This window comes from Hemibagrus wyckioides, linkage group LG08 (genome assembly GCF_019097595.1).
Source record: "Hemibagrus wyckioides isolate EC202008001 linkage group LG08, SWU_Hwy_1.0, whole genome shotgun sequence".
Taxonomy (NCBI): Eukaryota; Metazoa; Chordata; class Actinopteri; order Siluriformes; family Bagridae; genus Hemibagrus; species Hemibagrus wyckioides.
The window spans coordinates 3,324,117-3,342,157 of NC_080717.1; the positions used below are offsets into that span (position 1 = coordinate 3,324,117).

At 40.9% G+C, this 18,041-nt stretch overlaps 1 protein-coding gene and 1 non-coding gene across 3 annotated transcripts; one reads left to right on the forward strand and one right to left on the reverse strand.

The window, feature by feature from the left end:
• The first annotated feature begins 7,545 nt into the window (after nt 1-7,545).
• trnad-auc (transfer RNA aspartic acid (anticodon AUC)) lies at nt 7,546-7,616 on the forward strand. Its single transcript has one exon. It is a non-coding gene; the product is annotated as a tRNA-Asp (tRNA).
• Nucleotides 7,617-10,702: 3,086 nt separating this feature from the next.
• On the reverse strand, nt 10,703-17,123 carry pcdh18b (protocadherin 18b). 2 transcript variants are annotated; one of them, XM_058397632.1, is made up of 4 exons: nt 14,152-17,123; nt 13,694-13,749; nt 13,166-13,326; nt 10,703-11,975 (listed from the first exon to the last, which is right to left on the reverse strand). In XM_058397632.1, exons 1-4 carry the CDS (start codon nt 16,657-16,659, stop codon nt 11,245-11,247), a joined length of 3,456 nt encoding a protein of 1,151 aa, XP_058253615.1. In that variant the 5' UTR covers nt 16,660-17,123; the 3' UTR covers nt 10,703-11,244. The 2 variants fall into 2 exon arrangements, with proteins under 2 accessions (XP_058253615.1, XP_058253614.1); XM_058397631.1 differs by having other exon boundaries at nt 13,694-13,782; nt 14,152-17,122.
• Nucleotides 17,124-18,041: the final 918 nt, after the last annotated feature.

The window sequence follows — 18,041 nt, forward strand, 5'->3', positions numbered from 1 at the left end:
TAGCACGTCCATACCGTATCTATTAGAACTCCTATGGTTATATATAGATTATACTGTATAATCAAGCAAACAATTCAACACATCAGTGTCCAATCATACACCATGGACAGAAGGGGGCGGGATTTCCAACTTCTTGTTAAAGTAACACACACCTGAGGTATGGCACCTCCATGCCACTAGAGGTAACCAGAGGACACTCATTAACTTTCTGGCCTATCACATGGCTTCCAAAAACTCTTTAGTACGTCCAAATAGTGTGTCTAAAAGCCTCTTGATCTTCGGCTGTTGTTGGATTATTATTTGGATTTTATTCTATTGAATAAAGATTTTTCTATACCTTATGCACACTGATGCACAATATTCTCAAAGACACACTACTGTTGGAATGTGAAGGTGATGCATCAGTCTTCCTCATGCTCGATTATTTTTATTCAGTCTCACGACCCAAAGGGTTTCTTCGCTTATTTACATCAGGAGCTGTTACTACAAGCGAAAATATACTAAACACAGTCTTTAAAATGTTATATTATAATGCTTTTGTAGCATTTTTTTCTTGTCCTTAAAAAACACTGGAGGCAAGGTTTCAGAAATCTGCCCTGGTCCGTTTCTCTTTCATGCGTCTGACGGCATTTTAAAACATTTTTCACAAGCAGATAGTGTGTGTTTAGGCCACGAGACGTCTGAGGATGAGAATGAGGAGGAGGAACGAAACGAGAGGCTTCTTGACGCTTAAACAAGGCTGTCTTTTTTGACGTCCCTCGATAAGACGATGCGCCAGAAAATAACCCCGGGTTTCCTTCAGAGGTTCTCTGGAAACTCGAGCGTGCCCTTGGTGTTATTTTTCCTCGAAAATCATCTTAACGTCTTCAAGATCCGTCGTGTCACCGTCTCCGTCTTCCTCCGCGGCAGACAGCGGGAGCTGGATGAGAGGAACGGCGTGCGAGCAGAAACGAGTCAGCTGTGTGTAATGGCTCAAACACCCACACGCTGCTCCAGTGTTGTTTTGCATCTAGCGCCATGGAGAGAAGTTAATGTATGTTTTAGACACGAGTTCTAGACGGAGACTGGGGTACGCTGTAATTTTCCTGTTACAACAACATCATTCACAGCAGCTTCGATTCATTTTCTTCAAACTGTGACAATTTCACATCTGAAGCTCCACGGTGCATGTAAACACACATTGTGCACACCATGGTGCCACCTACCTGCTCAGATTTTTTGCTTTATTTGTTTTTTTTAAATGTCATATGTCTAATAATAAACATATTTGATATAAGGTATATAGTGGCACCAGTCATATATTTGGTGTTAAACTCCAGCACTGTTGGTGATGAGTGAAGATTATTTTTCTATAACCACAGCTGTGACAAGAGCTTCGGTTTATATTAACGCACACGTTCTAATACGTTATTGTTTCCATAGTAACAGCATACGTAGTGTTAAGTGTTGTGTCACGCAGAGACTCCTCACTTATTTTGTGTTCAGACTACTGTGAGTTTTTTTTGTTTTGGCATAAATAATTTTTTGCGTTTATTTTTTTCCGCATAAATAATTTATGTGTTTTGTTTTTCACGTGAATTATTTCTGCATTTTTTGTGACAATAATTTCAGCATTTTTTTATGTAAATAATTTGTGGGTTTTTTCCACTTAAATTATTTCTGCATTTTTCCTGTCTAAATAATTTCTGCATTTCTTTATGTAAATAATTATATTTTTTTATGTAAAGAAATTCTGTTTCACATGATTTTGTGTGTAAATAATATCTGTGGGCATTTTTTGCATAAATAATTTTTGTATTTTTTTAACATAAATAATTTCTGTGTGTTTTGTGCATAAATAAATTCTGCATTTTAATTTTTTTCTTCACAAATAATTTTTGCAGGTTTTTTTGTACATAATTAATTTCTGTGGGTTTTTTTGCATAAATAATTTCTGCATTTCTTTTAAATAAATTAATAAATAAATAAATATATATATACATATATATATATATATATATATATATATATATATATATATATATATATATATATATATATATATATATATATATATATATATATATATATATATGTATATATATATATATATTTATATATATATATATATATATATATATATATATATATATATATGTATATATATATATATATATATATATATATATATATATATATATATATATAATTATTTCTGATGTCAAAACGACATAAATAAATTCCCAAATAAACAGAAGAAAAGTCCAGAAAACCTTGACATGGTTGGTTTTTTTTGTGTGTATTTTATACTATATGCTATTGTTGGACTTTGGGTTGTTGTCCATTGACATGCAGCTGCCCTGTGACCTCTGACCCTTTGGCCTGTACATAAGCAGGGCACCTTATCAAATGAGATGAAATATTAATAAACGGACGATAAATTATTGAAGTCTTCATTAAAATCTGAGGAATGTTAGCGAGACTGTCGGTTAGCAGAAGTCTGCTGTGTGTTATTCAGATCATTTTATATATTTTTTTGTTCCATATCATCTGTCATGTTTTTTTGAATAAATAATTAATTCTGAAATCAAATCGACAGCTAAATTTGTAAAAAGCAATAAAACCCCAAATAAACAGAAGGAAAGTTTATGGAACAAGTCCAGAAAACCTTGACATGGTCTGTTTTCTGTGTACTTTATACTATATGCTATTGTTGGACTTTGGATTGTTCTTTTTTTATTGTTGTTTTTGTCTTGTATTTCATATTTATTTTCTGCATGGCATCTTGCCTTCCTGAAAAACAAAACAAAATGAAATATATATATATATATATATATATATATATATATATATATATATATATATATATATATATATATATATATATATCTATATATATATCTACCCTGCCTTGTGTTTTCTTGCTGTAGTACCTTCTCTCTAACAGAGTGCTGTGAGCTTGCTGGTATTCTTAGTTCCTGACCTTTTGAACTCGCATAAGGATTTTTTTGTTGTTTTTTTTAGAGACAACAAAGCACTTCAGTGATTCTGCAGAAAGTGAGAGTGTTAAATGATGTAAATGAATGGATTTTCATTTTAGAAAACACATTTTGCAGTATTTGTACGGTATATTTACATATTACTCTAGGAAGCGTGGTTTATCCATTCGTCCATCCATCCATCCATCCATCCATCCAGCAGAGAGACACCAAAGATTTTGTTGCTTCGTGATAAAATAAATAAATAAATAAATAAACTTTTTCCTGTGAAACTAGAGCTCAGGTGCTCTCATATATATATATATATATATATATATATATATATATATATATATATATATATATGAGATATATATGAGATATATCATATATATCATATATATATATATCATATATATATATATAATTTTTTTTTATGAAAAAGTATTTTCAAAAATTTAAATGAACAAATTAATTAAATTTTAATAAGTAATTAATTATTTAATGACTGCATGATAGGGATTTTTTTTTAAAAGCAATCTCTATTTAAATAACCAAAGAAACACATAATGTCCACTTTAAGCCACACCCACTTTACCTAATAGCTAATATTTATCTAAAGCCATGCCTACTTTACCTAATATCTAATATGACTTTTTGAAGCAATATTAAACAGATCCAGATCCAAACCTACAACACTTAAAGTGACCATTTAGACGCTTTATTCCAATTTTCAGAGTCTCAGTGAATCCCAGTTTAGCTTTGATTGACAGCTCTTGACCAGTCCGGTTGGTTCTATGGTCATCGGTCTTAATAAAAGCACAGATCTCTGACCTGAGCTAGCTTTACCGCTGAAATATCAGAAACACAACAGAAAAAAGGAGGAATGTTTGGGGTCAGAGGCTAGTGGTCACTCCACAGGAACCGGGTCATGTGAGGGACTTTGGGCCAGTGTCCGACCTCCTGCTTTAACACGAGAACACACACACACACACAGGGCACTGCAGAATGACATCGACCAGCTGAGCCTGACCCGGTCACAGCAGCCTGTGGAATATCAAATCCTTTAAAATCACAGAGGCAGAAGAGAAAAGCTAATCAAAACACGTGGCTCCAACATCGAGCCGCTATCGACATTCAGCTGCCCTGTGACCTCTGACCCTTTGACCTGTACATCAGTAAGTTGCCTTATTAAATGAGATGAAATATTAATAAACAGATGATTAATTATTGAAGACCACTAAAATCTGAGGAATGTTAGCGACACTGTCGGTTTGCAGAAGTCTGCTGTCTGTTATTCACATCATCACTTTTATTTATTTTGTTCCGCGTCACGTGTCACGTTTTGTATCGTTTCACTTCTTCAAGATCTCCTGTGTGAAAATTTACAGTCCATCTAAAACTCAGAAGCAGAAGATGTGTAGAAGATGTGAAAGGGTGGAAAAGTAGGAGTGTATTAAAACAGAGGTGTCAGAAGTAGAAGGTTAGACCGAGCCGATAAACCGATGCTAATCTGAAATGGCAAATTATGAAAATAGAGCTAGCATCTGTTATTCCACTGGCTAGTCTCTGTCATGTCACTAGCTAATCTCTGTAGCTCTGCTAGCTTGTCTCTGTTATTCCTGTATCTAGTATGTTATGCCACTATCTAATCTCTGTAACTCCACTAGCTAATCTTTCTTATTCCACTAGCTAGCTTCTCTTATTTCACTAACTAGCTTCTGTAACTTTACTAGCTAGCCTCTCTAACTCCACTATCTAATCTCTCTTATTCCACTAGCTAGCCTCTGTAGTTCCATTAACTAGCCCCTGTCACTCCACTAGTTAATCACTGTTATCCCACTGGCTAGCCTCTGTTATTCTTGTAGCTTGTCTTTTATAGCATTAGCAAGCCTCTGTAACTCCACTAGCTAATCTCTCTTCTTCCACTAGCTATTCCATGTTATTCCACTAGCTAGCCTCTGTAACTCCACTAGCTAAACTCTCTATCTGCACTAGCTAACTTCTCTTATTCCACTAGCTAATCTCTGTGTACTGTGCTAATATGTGCTACTGTGGTACGTAATTCTTCACTAGCAAGCTAATATTTTTGTGGTGTAAGCGTCTCTTTTCATAAAAGAAGTATTTTAGATGTTTCTCAGCCTCTCAGAGTGTACACACCGACACAACAACACCTCTTATGGCTTTTTATTTGTAAACAATTTTGAAATATATAGCTTCTCCCTCCCACTTCAGTATAAAGACTTGCTGTGTTTAGTTAAAAGGACTTGTGCCGTGGTTAAAAGGACTTGTGTTATTGTTCTAGTAGATCCAGACTACTAGAACAAACCTCCTGACCAATCAGAACGGAGAATTCAGCAGTCTTTAATCGCTCTGTTTCTGAGGTTAAAGTGTTTGACCGGTCTCTCAGCCTGGTGTTCTTTTTTTTTCAGTCTGCCCGTGGTACAGTTCAGTGTACAACACCGCAGCCATGGAGACGCCGCCTTGGCAACCAGCAAAAGGACCTGTGAGGAAACAGACATGAAAAATGTACACAAACATGTTTATTCTCTCGCTCATTTACATGCAGTGTGCTCTGTATGGGACGGTGCGCTAGCCTGATAAAAGACTGCATTAGCATGTTACCTCTCTCTCTTTCTCTCTCTCTTTCTCTCTCTCTCTTTCTGTCTCACCTCACACACCATCTATCACATCCTTCTCACTCTTTTTCTTTCTTTATTCTCTTCCTATCTAATCCCTTTCTCTCTTTCTTTCCTAACTCTTTCTCTCCCCTGCTCTCTCTCTATCTCATCCTTCTCTCTCTCTCTCTCTCTCTCTCTCTCTGTCTTTCTCTTTCTCTATTCTATTTCAATCTATCTCAATGTTCCCTGGCTCTCTTTTGCTTCACCTCTCTCTCTCTCTCTCTCTCTCTCTCTCTCTTGCTTCACCTGTCTCTTGAACTCTATCTGTATCTCACCTCCCTTTCTCTCCCATTCTCTTTCTCTATCTCATCCTTCTGTTTCTCCCTCTCCTGATAAAAGCCCCCCCTCTCTCTTTTCTTTTTCTCTCCCCCTCTCTCTATTTCATCATTCTCTCACTTCCTCTCCTGATAAAAGCCAGCATTAGCACCTCCCCTCTCTCACCTTTCTCTCTCTATTCTCTTTCTATCTATCTCATGCTTCTCTCTCTCTCTCTGTCTCTTGCTTCCCCTCTCTCTCTCTCTGTATCTCATCTCTCGCTCTCTCACATTCTCTCTCTATCTCATCCTTCTCTTTCTCCCTCTCCTGATAAAGCCTGCATTGCCCTCTCTCTGTCTCTGTCTGTCTCTCTCTCTCTCTCTCTAATTAGACCGAGTCTCATCTCTCCATCCCCTCCACCTAAAGAGAGAGAGAGATTTATAAACGTATAGAAATACCTACAAAGGGAAAAGACGTGTTCATTCAGCATGCATTAATTTGCAGATTTTCATCCGATTCACACCGTACCCTGATTTTGCCATTCAGACGACGGGAGCTGGGATTAAACCATTCAGCTTTCACAGCACCCAGAACATTTCCAGCACTTCTTAGTCTCCTTTTCTTCCCTTCCTCAGCCGCCCTACATGCTTTTAGTCCGTCTGCTCATGAATAGCTAAGCCAACAGGGGAGCTGATTTTATGTGTATATGAATGAAATGGAAAATGCAAAGAGGACAGTGTGTAGAAACACTGCCATCTGGTGGTGAAGGAACAATTACAGCTGGAATAGTACATACACACATCCAGCTGCTGAGCACAGGTGCTGAAATCTGATTGGTCAGAAAGGGTGTTCATTAACAGCATGTGTTTATTTTATTTTATTTTATTTCATTTTATTTTATTTTACCATCCTTGCTTTGCTTGTACAGTGAAAAGAAAAAATGTTTATTTCATATTCATGGAAAAAGTCACCAGTTTCAGCGCTAAATAAATAAATATAAATAAATAAAGCTGTAGGGTTATTTAAGCTAAGTTTAAGGTATTCAAATATGCAAATGAGGTCACGTGAGATTTTTCCCAGCCATTATTTATGCGCATAAATCAAATAAAACATTCTAAGACAATATTAATCATTTTCAGAAAATAATAATTATTATTTAAAAAAACTTAGATCAAAGCAAAAAGTTAGCTAGAATTCCCCGGATTTTACTTTGCCACAATATACTGAGATGTTTTTCTATCATTTCTACAGATTCCCAATTAAGACGCACAGAAAAAAAGAGTATAGGTCCAAAAGTTTGTGCACCCCTGACCATTACAGCCATACAGAATCACATTCCAATCCCTATTCCTTTTCCAATAAATCCAATCAGATTCAATGAAACATTCCTCATTCCAATCCCAATTCCAGTTCTAATATATCCAAACAGATTTATCGGAACATTCCACATTCCAATCCCAATTCCAATAAATCCAATCAGATTCATTGGAACATACCACGGTCTAATCCCAATTCTAATTCCGATAAATCCGTTCAGATTGATTGGTACATTCCACATTTCAATCCCAATTCCAATAAATCCAATCAGACTTATTCTCTCATGTATCTGCTGTTATAATAAGAGTTAATCTTTTCTTCTGGGGCACTTTTGGGCACTGGTGGCCCAGTGGTAGGTTTCTCGCCTATCATGCGGAAGGCCTGGGTTCGATTCCCAGCCAGTGCCCGACCCCAGCCACTAGATGTAGTGCCGGTCCCAAGCCTGGATAAAATGGGAGGGTTGTGTCAGGAAGGGCATCTGGCGTAAAACCTGTGCCAAGTTGATGTGCAGACCGGTTGGTCCGCTGTGGCGACCCCTCACACACATAGGGAGCAGCTGAAAGATCAACAATTTTTAGGTGTTCAATCAGCTAACGAAAAAGCTACGCAAATTTCTCCAAACCTTACGCTCGGCAGTTCTACTCTGTTGTTTGTTATTATAATCCTGTCCTTCTTCAAACCAATCAGCTTCATGGAATGTGGTGCAGAGCCATGAATCTCTCCCGCTATTCCACCTCGGAGAGCGCCTGGCCACGGCACGCGTGCTGATGCTTATGATTAGTGTGTTATTGCTGCGTTTAATCTTCCCTCACTGTCATCATCACTGTCACTTTACATTTCCTCCTATCAGTGTGACCAGCTGCTCCCATCAGCACCCTCGCCGCTAATGGCGTTATTAATCACGCAAACAGTCATACAGTAGGAGCAGAACGCCAGGATTCCCGGCACCGGCGTGGCTCCGGTGCCCGGCTTTTAAACACAGGTGACCTCGGAAACGGAGGAATGTTCCAGAACCTGTCCCATTCGAGAGAGCAGCGTTATCGCACAGCCTCGTTAGCCGTTCATAACGAGGTGTATTAATACGTGGTACAGCACCTTTAATCACACCTTCCTAGCAGCCAGGTTTCTCTGATCAGGCCACAGCCAAGCCGCTTATTTAGCCTAAAGCTCGTTTTAGTAATTAACAAACAACATTAACATCTTTCACAATGTTCTAAGCAGCAGCGACACGGAGAGAATAGAGTCATGATTACCAGCCCCACACACACACTACACACACACACACACACACACACACATAATCAGGTTCATGTCACACACTGGCTTTTCTAGGTCGGTTAATTGGTGTAATTATGTCGACTTTCTGACTCAACCAACAGAATGAAGATGCCTGATTCATCTGTTTTCTCTAATGAAGAGTGTGTGTGTGTGTGTGTGTGTGTGTGTGGTTGGGGGGGGGGTGTATTATTGTCTAAGGAAATGAATGACATAAACATTTCAGGTAAAAAGGCTGCATGGATGAAAAGAAAAAGAAAAAAATCAAAGTAAAAATATATAACTAAGTGAATAAAGTATTGTATATGTTAAGGACAAAGAGGAAATACGTAAATGCCTATAAATGAAAACAGATAAAAAAATCATCATAAGAAAAACAAATCACACACACACATACAGTGCAGATCTGCTTGTGTTTCTCTGATGCTTCATCAGGGAACATCTGTCTCAGTACAGTACAGCTGTTAGCTTGTGTGTGTGTGTGTGTGTGTTTGTGTATTTCCAGCTGTTTTTGTGTGTATGTTTTTTGTGTTCATTGACACACCAGGGACGACGGAGCTCTGAAGCCGAGCGTGACAAATTAAATATGGACAATAGGTGGTGTGCACAACCTGTGTGTGTGTGTGTGTGTTTAAACTGAACTTTTTGTTCATAGAGTATTTTTACATGATCTAAAACGATGTTTATCGGTTAATATGTTCGAGGGAGTGACAACGATGCACAAAAATAATAGTTTACATGGGTGTGTGTGTGTGTGTGTGTGTATGTGTGTGTGTGTGTTTGTGTATGTACACATTCATGTGGGTGAGTGTTTTCAATTCGAAGGACCATGTCAAGGCTGCGCTCTGAAAACCAGAAATGTTTTCACAAGAAATGTTATTTTCATAATCAAGCATCTTTTGACTTTTTTGTTTCGCTATCCATTGATTTGTTGTCTCCAGCCTGTCAAACAGATTCGGTTCACACTGATTGGGGATTAAAACATGAAAAATACAGACATTAAGAAATGTCAGACATTCCTAAGCCGAAGATTTTGGTCAGAAAACCTTTATCTATATCTGTTGAGGATGGGGAAGAGCTGAGTACACACACACACACACACAAAATACTTGGTCTTATAATGTTACCATGTTTTTCACTAAATAACTCAAGCGTCATATAATTTTTTATTTGTGTCAGGCATCAAAATTTGGAAAATAATTCACAGCAAATGATGAAAAGAAAAATATATATATATATATATTTCAGCCCTAACATTTGCCTAACTGCCGCTAAAACATTATTTTTTAAACACCAGGAATGTTTTTAACAGGAATTTCCAAACTTCAGGATCTCTCGCTAGCTCAACAATTACTCATTCACATGCAAAAATTATCATTTTTATTGCTGTTAAATATTATAAAAGCTATAAAAGATTTGTTGACACTGTTAATTGTCACCAGCATTAGCGACCATTTTGAATCGATATTGTTGTGATATGAGTTACCTCATGTTATCTGTAAGCTATTTGACGTTTAATAGCTTTAATAGTTATGATTTTATTTAATATCCAACCCCAGGCCTAAATAAATACCAACAGAGTGAGATATCTAGCAGTTAGCATAACAAACCTGCTTTTACAGACTTATAAAGAGGTCACAGATTGTTTTGCTAGTTAGTCTAGCAAAAGTTCCACTAGAGCTTAATATAAATTTAATTTAACTGAATGTATTTAACTGAATGATTATTTCACAGATTGTAAAGAACTAGAACATAAATTTAACGCTTGCTTGAGGTTCTGTGGGGCAAGAACCAATTTTTGTCAGTGTAATTGCACGCTTTGGCCTCTAGGGGGCTCAGATCTGACACGTTTCAGAAATCAAATCAACACAGTTTACTAAAGGAAATTTCCGTTTGTAGATTTTTCCTGTACATATGAGTAGATTATTATTTAAATATTTCAGGTTATTACAGTCCATATTTTTGTGTCTTCAGTTCAGGTTTCGTGATTCTTTTGTTTGTTTTGTTTTTCAACATCTCTGAAAACCGGAAATATTCTGAGTCACTTCGCGGTAATGATCAGCAGGGGGCGATAAGAGCGAAGGTGAAGATATGAGACGGTTCTAAAAGCAGCAGAGAAGTTCATTTTCTAAAATATATTGCTATAAACGTGCAGTTTATTATAGCATTAGCTTATAACTGCAACACACACACACACACACACACAGAACAGGAATATTCCATAACAGGTCCAATTTCTTTTTATTTTAACATAAACCGAGCTTGATCACAATACATCAAGAATACACCGTTATAAATACGAAACCCCAACATGCGTCCCTCCCCATAACACAATAATCTCAATATACTTATATTATATATGTAACAATAACATAAAAATGTGTGTGTGGTTTTTTTTTCATAAATAGGTCTATTTACATCGGCATGCCAGCCTTGATTATTTTCTCAACATGCGTTCAAAATATAAAAATAAAAATCTGATTGCTTAGGTTTATGTACATGGAGGGTTTTTTTTTATAAATATAAAGACTACAAATTGTATTTTTAAAATACAAAGATAAATACACTCACATTGTGTACACTGTGTCCCAAAAAAAAACAAAAAACAAGGAAATCCATACATCATTTGGATAATTAGCATTCACAAAACACGTGACGGTCAGAAATGCAACTTTAAGGACAATTGCAGGTCTCTGATTTTTTTTTGTTTTAAATACCACTTCTCGCGCATTGCGCGTTTCATTTAGGTTCAGCGGTATCTAGCTTTGCCGCACATCCTGTAGAAGTTTGTTAATTTCAGCGACAAGCTCGCTGGCGTCCATGATCTCGCTGCGGCTTTCGCAACGTTTGCCGTGCAGCACCGATTCCAGCTCGTCCTCTTCGTGGTTTTCTGGAATCTCCTCCATGGCTGGCAGCCATTTTGAACAGGAAGCTGACATGGATAGAGGTGCGGCAAGAGGCGGAGCCGCCAGTGAGGTAGACATGTGACTGGCGGGCGCGTGGCCGTGACCCGGGTTCTGGAAATGCGTGTTGGCGGCCCAGGCTGCCACGCCGTGCTGATAGGCCGAAGCAGCGTTCGCTTTCCCCGGCAGGTGACCCTTCCTCCTTTCAAGTGACCCTGCCGCCACAGGCACTCGCTCTGTCTCATTGTTCTCAGTGTAGGCATCTAGTGATGATGGGAGGAGCCTCTGGAAAACACTGTTCATCTCTGAGAGCAGAGACGTTGTCCCGCAAAGGTCCTCTCCTTTCTCTGCTTCGCCCTCTTGCCCTTCCTCTTCCTCGCTCTCTTTCCCGAAAGTAGAGAAGCTCTTTTTCCTCAGGGTTGACTCTCCTGACTGGGTGGTTTCAGGGGCGGGAGCCTGTTGAGGATCCTCACCAGGAATGTAAAGGTTGCTTCGGTAATCAGCTGTGGCCTGCGAGGTCAGCGGTGGCATCCAGCACTGATCGGAGTGACCCAGGACGCGGCACTCTTCCGTACACAGCTTCATTGCTAAACGCACCACAAAGAGAAAACAAACAATACACGATTCACGTTAGTTTTGTTCAATCGATTAAGGGTGCTTTCATGAAAAGTATGGCGCATTTGAACACGGCAGCCTTTGTTCGATGCTCGTCTTTTCGGAGAGATGAAATGATTCGGATAATAGCTAATGCGCCGTGTTTTTCCCACCGCCTCTGAACTCCATTTAATTCTCTGAGTGCACTCACTAGCAGAAAATGCATAAAACCTGGAACACCAAATTAATTCAGCCTCTTAACCATTCAAATAAGTCTGTTTACAGCCGAACAATGGAATAAAAGCTCTCCCGCTCTGACTGTCTCTCTCGCTGTCTTTCTCTTTCACTTTCTCGCTCACTTTCCTCACCATCCCTTCTAAAGAATATATAATTCAAATCAAATATGGCAAATTATAACCTTCATTAAAGATGCACGCTGTTGCTCCGTCACAACCCAGGGACTTCATTATGGGCCCATTAGCTTTGAAAGGGCCATTTATAATACATCTTAGAGCTAATAAAAACAAAATCTGGTGCATTTGCGGAACCTCAGTGAGGCATTGATTTGGGTCCTCCTCACATGAAAGGAGGGAAGCAAAGATTAAACTAGGTAGATTTTACAGAAAAAATGAGCTTTTTCAAAGGCACAAAAACCTGTTATCCAAATCAGCCCACTAATCAAGGTACATCCATAACCATCTTTCATATTCAAGAACCTATTTTGCCGTGAAAAAAATACAATTAACTACAAAACATACGAATATGAAGATGTTTAACGTAGATGTGGTGCGACAGAAAAGTGATCACCCTGGAGATCATCTGGAGATCATGAGTTTGAATCCCAGTGAGCTGTGAAATTGGCCATGGTCTCTGAGTGGGAGGGATGCTAGGCACTAATCTGTGTGAATCAGAGTTTCACTAGCCAATCATGGCCATCTGTGAAGTCATGTTGGTGAAATAATCATTTAGCGGTAAGCATCTTCTCTGAGTGAGTTCAGCTGCCATGTAACATGAGCAACAGTTTGAAGAGATGCTGCGGAAACTGGGGTAAACCTCCATAAGAATATGCTAGGTCCATGCTAGGTGGAAAATGCTACCTCTGCTAGTAAATGGTCTACATGTCGAAGAACAACTAAAGTGACCTCAAGCTAAAGATGGTGGACAAAAATCTCACATTCTTTACCTGGGTGTGGCCGGTGCTGTCCATCCGGAGTGAAGACCTCACCGAATCCCTCGCCCAGCAACGGAGACTCTCTTCCCATCTCACAATCGCTGTCTCCAGCCTCACTGTCCCCTCGGCCGCTGTCCTTCAGACTGAACTTGTCCATCTCGTTCAGTGCATACCTGAAAAAAACATCAAGTCAGGAAATTCATACAGATTTCTTGTTTTGTAAGCATCCCATTCAAGTGAATGACACATGCAGGTCACTAGTACAAGAGGCTGTGTAATGTAATGCAAGGCTATGAACTTTCTGTTTAACTCTTTTTAGACTCCACGATAAACAGCAGCAAACAATAAATCGATTCATATGAAGCAGATGACTGCATATGAGAAAAAGAAATGCTCCTTCGCTTTTAACAAGATGGAGGCGGCAATTTAGAGTTGAGCACTTTCACTTCCCCAGGTTTTTTGAGCTCTGGGCTTTCTAATGCCCAGTCTCGAACCTGGGGAGACTCTCTAAGCACAAAGGGCTGAAAGGCGATTGGTTACCTGTAGCTCCGAGTGTATTTGTTGCCACGGAAACTCGGTCTGGGTTGGTACTGGCCCTGATGAAGTATGGACAGAAGCTGTGAGACTTGCTATAGCCGAACAGGAAGAACAGAAAAAAAAGGGGGAAGGGGCAAACAAAAAAACATGGAAACGAAAAATGAGTAATGGTGGACCAGACAGCAATGCAACACACAGCAGGGGAGGTGGGAACGAGGGATCATGCCATATGGATGGGTTAATGGATGGAAAAAAATTAAAATACTATGCACATACAAATAAAAGTGTACAATGGTATACTCATAGCAACAAAAAAAAGGTTTCAATACATATAACAGATTCAAAGCAAAGAACATTGATTGTTAATCTTACATTTATTTAGAACGTAGGTTAGAAATACATTAGTACATGTGTAATGGGTTATTTGAGTAGTTATTTATTCCAGACACACAATCGCTTACCTCCACAGGTGGTGTAGCATGAGCAAGCTCCAAAGCAAAGTTCTCTGGCACATGATTGGAGGAGATGGTGACAAGGCTGTTGAGTGATTGACGGCTGTGGTGGCTGTGCCTGCTATCAGGTGCTGGAGACCCTGAAGGTGACCGTGGATGTGCCCTCACAGGGAGAGTTCCATTTACAGTGGGCACCAGAGTGATATCACCCTTGTGGATCTGCCTCGCTGGTTTCTTGGGGTGGTTCTGGTAAGTGGATTCCGCCACTCTGCAGTTGTACGAGTGGCGGGGGTCTTTCTGGTCTCTAGAGCAGCGTGTCGCAAACAAGACCATGACGAGCAGCAGTACACCGCAGATAGCACCCAGCGAAATGATAATGATCATGGAGAGGTCGAGTGGGGCCTGGCTGCCAGAATCAGAAGGAATGATGAAGTGACTTTCGGGGTGGTCGCGTAACAGGATTCGAAGAACGGCACGAGTGGAGAGACGGGTAGACGCCCCGCGGTCCTGAACCAACACGGCCAGGTCAAAACTCTCCCGTCCCAACAAATCCACACTTCCATTGGTCCTGAGCTCACACCTTCGCGGTTCCATCAAGAACAAACCCTCTTCATTTCCACCCACAATGGAGCACATCACTTCTCCATTGGCTCCTGCATCCCGATCACTAGTCTTGATGACCGTCACCAAGTGCCCAAGTTCAGCATGTCTCCATAGTGGCACATCTGCTGTGTGGTTGCTGAGTGCTGGTGCCACAATAACTGGTGCATTGTCATTCTCATCCAGAACAGTCAAGATAACGGTGGCATTGGCACTGAGTGAGGCCTCACCTCCACCATCCTGTGCTTGAACTGTGAATGCCAACCGGGCCACCTCCTCGCGATCGAAGCTCCTCAGTGCGTACACAGCACCACTGGATGGGTCGATGGTCACATATGTGGAGATGGAGCTCCCTTGGACCGTGCTTTCCAGGATGGAGTAGGTCACCTGACCATTGGTGCCTAGATCTGGATCAGTGGCTGTTACTGAGGTGAGATATGCACCAGGTGAGTTGTTCTCAGACTTGAAGATCTCATAGCGACTCTTCTCAAAGCGAGGTGGGTTGTCGTTCTCATCCTGCACTTGTACTGTGAAATGTTTGATGGTAGAGAGACTGGGAGAACCTCTGTCTTCTGCGATCACCGTCAGGCTGTACTCAGAACGCTTCTCACGGTCTAAAGACACATTGGTCAGAATCATGTAGTTGTTCTCGTAGGTTTTCTGTAGCCGGAAGTGACCATGGCCATGCAGTTTGCACGTCACTTCTCCATTCATTCCAGAGTCACTGTCATCCACACGCACCAATGCGATGAAGGTGTCCACTGGAGCTGCTTCTGAGATGTAGGCCACTTCCTCCTTCCCCTGTGTCATCAGGTTGATGTTAATTTTGGGCTTGTTGTCATTTACATCCACCACTTTAACAATGATCTTGCAGTGGCCTGGAATTGAGTTAGGCCCCATGTCCTGCGCCTGGACATCGAGCTCGTAGGACGAGGTCGTCTCATAATCTACTTTTTTGATTAAAGTAATTTGTCCGTTTTCAGCGTCAATCTTGAATGTCTCAAGAATCTTGAGTGACACATGACTGCTGAAGGAGTATATGATCTTGCCATTGGTGCCTTCATCTGGGTCTGTGGCGTTCAAATCCACAAGCAATGTTCCAGGTGGAGAGTTTTCCGGAAGGCTGACCACATAGGCCTGCTGTTCAAACACTGGGCTGTTGTCGTTGGAGTCCAGAACGTTGATTTTGAGAAGTGTGGACCCAGACCGTGGTGGCGAGCCCGAATCAGATGCGCTGAGTAGAAGTTGGAAGCTCGACTGGCTCTCCCTGTCCAGCTCTCGTACAACAACCAGGTCAGCGTACCGTGCACCGTCGGTACGAGTACGAACATCAATGCGGAAGAAGCCATTTCGCTCCAGTGAGTATGCATGCAGCGCGTTGTCACCCACATCCGGGTCTGAAGCGGCGTCCAATGGCAGGCGTGTTCCCACGGCTGCACTCTCTGAAATATCCACAGGTACGACTGAACGGGAAAACCTGGGTGGGTGGTCATTCACATCAAGCACTTCAACCTGGACACGGAAAAGCTGCAGGTGCTCAGCAGGCAGAGTGACCACATCAAATTCGAGCGTGCAGTTCGGGTGGCTGCCGCACAGCGCCTCTCGGTCAATCCGCGAGCCCACACTGATCTCACCGTCCTCCTCGCGCACGGTGATCAGAGGCGCGCTGCCGCCTGCGTGCATAGCGCGAAAGCGCGGCGACACCGAGCTCGGCAAACGCGCCAGCGCTGCCGCCGCGTCCTCCCTCAGCCTGCCGATCACGGTGCCAACGCGCTGCTCCTCTAGAACTTTATATTTCAAAGTCTTACCGGGAGGATCGCGCGTTACCGCCGCCGCCGGTGTGACCAAAAACGCAAGACTCAACAGCGCAAGGAGGATCAGCGCTGTTGCTCCGGTCCGAGTCTCCATCTTTCCCATCTGTGAATCTTTCCAAAAAAAAAAGTCGTAATTCCAACAGAGTTGCGGAGGATCTGTAGTCTTACTTCCTCTTAACACCGGAGCATGTTAAATCCTCGCGTAAAGTCCCCAGTACAGCCGTTCTGCATCGATCAGATCGGGTTCGGATCTGATACTATATACAATAAATAAAAATAAATAAATAAATAAATAGAAAAGTAAAACCGGGAAGTCCAGTTTTTCCCCTCGGCGCTTAACTATTCCTCGGAGAAGTCATCAGGACCCAGCGATGCAGCGCTGCAACCCCGACTGCTAATACTACACACTACACACGACGGACACTTTCTTCCAGAGTGCCTTGTGTGTGTGTCTGCGTGTGTGTGAGCGCGCGCGCGCCTGTGTGTGTATCTGTGTGTCTGTGGGAGGCGCCTTGGAGAGTGTGTGTGCGCACTTACGCGCCCTCTCGCCGTCTGCGACTCTGGCGCTCAGACTGCAGCTCTGAAAAGCACATACAAAAGCGCATACACACACACACACACTAACCCCCACCCCTGACACACACACAGGCACACACATTCACTTTCCCCCAAAACCCCCTCAAACTCAGCCTTCCCCCAACATAAGGGAAACAAGAAAGAAAGAAAGAAAAAATGGAGAAGTGTGCCGCAACAATAAAGCTAGGCTGCTATGGTTATATATCTTTCAAGATCATGTTCCAAAAAAAAAACTTTCTTGTTAGACTCTTCTTTTTTTTTCTTCTCACAGCAATACATGTTGTCAGAATGTGTGTTTTCCTGAAACTCGAAGCAACCTGTTTACAATCTTGAGCTGTAAATGGACTTTATGAGCTTGGTGACAATAAGGCCTTGAGTTCAGTAAAACCACTGCATTAAAGACACACACACACACACACACACATCTCTGCTACGTTCACTTTTACAGTGTGTTTTATAGATCGTTATAAATGTTCAGGAATGATGAGCTAACCGAAGAGTGTCCACACACATACACACACACTTTGTCTTACTATAAGCGTGGAGAATTAGTGATGAAAAGGATTCGCCCCAAAACCCCCAGCATTTGAATGAAAGGTCTTCTTCGCAAGGGTCACGCTGCTGAGCATCTGCCTGATCTGTCTGATTTTTGCACTTTCGGGGTTTTTTTTGGAAACATTTTACACTTCCCTAGAAAATCCCGCTATATGTTTACATATATAGACGCCAGTTTTACAAATCTGTCAGCAGTGTATGAGTTAAATGTCCCCCAAAAAACGAGAGGAACCTGTAAGAAATGCTTGGCCATCTGGAGGACTGTTAAAAAAATCAAATTAAATACTAAAATAAAGGTAATTAAGTTACAGCTCAGAAATCTGGTTTAATCGTGTAGTCTCTTTAAGTGACTCC

What these genes read in the sequence shown, in the direction of transcription:
- pcdh18b (XM_058397631.1), bottom strand. Translation starts at nt 16,659, where the DNA reads ATGGGAAAGATGGAGACTCGGACCGGAGCAACAGCGCTGATCCTCCTT. An exon ending in ATGCTACACCACCTGTGGAG is followed by an intron (nt 13,783 to 14,151) that starts GTAAGCGATTGT and finishes GTTCGGCTATAG; the next exon opens with CAAGTCTCACAGCTTCTGTC. An exon ending in ACAGCACCGGCCACACCCAG is followed by an intron (nt 11,976 to 13,165) that starts GTAAAGAATGTG and finishes TGGTGCGTTTAG; the next exon opens with CAATGAAGCTGTGTACGGAA.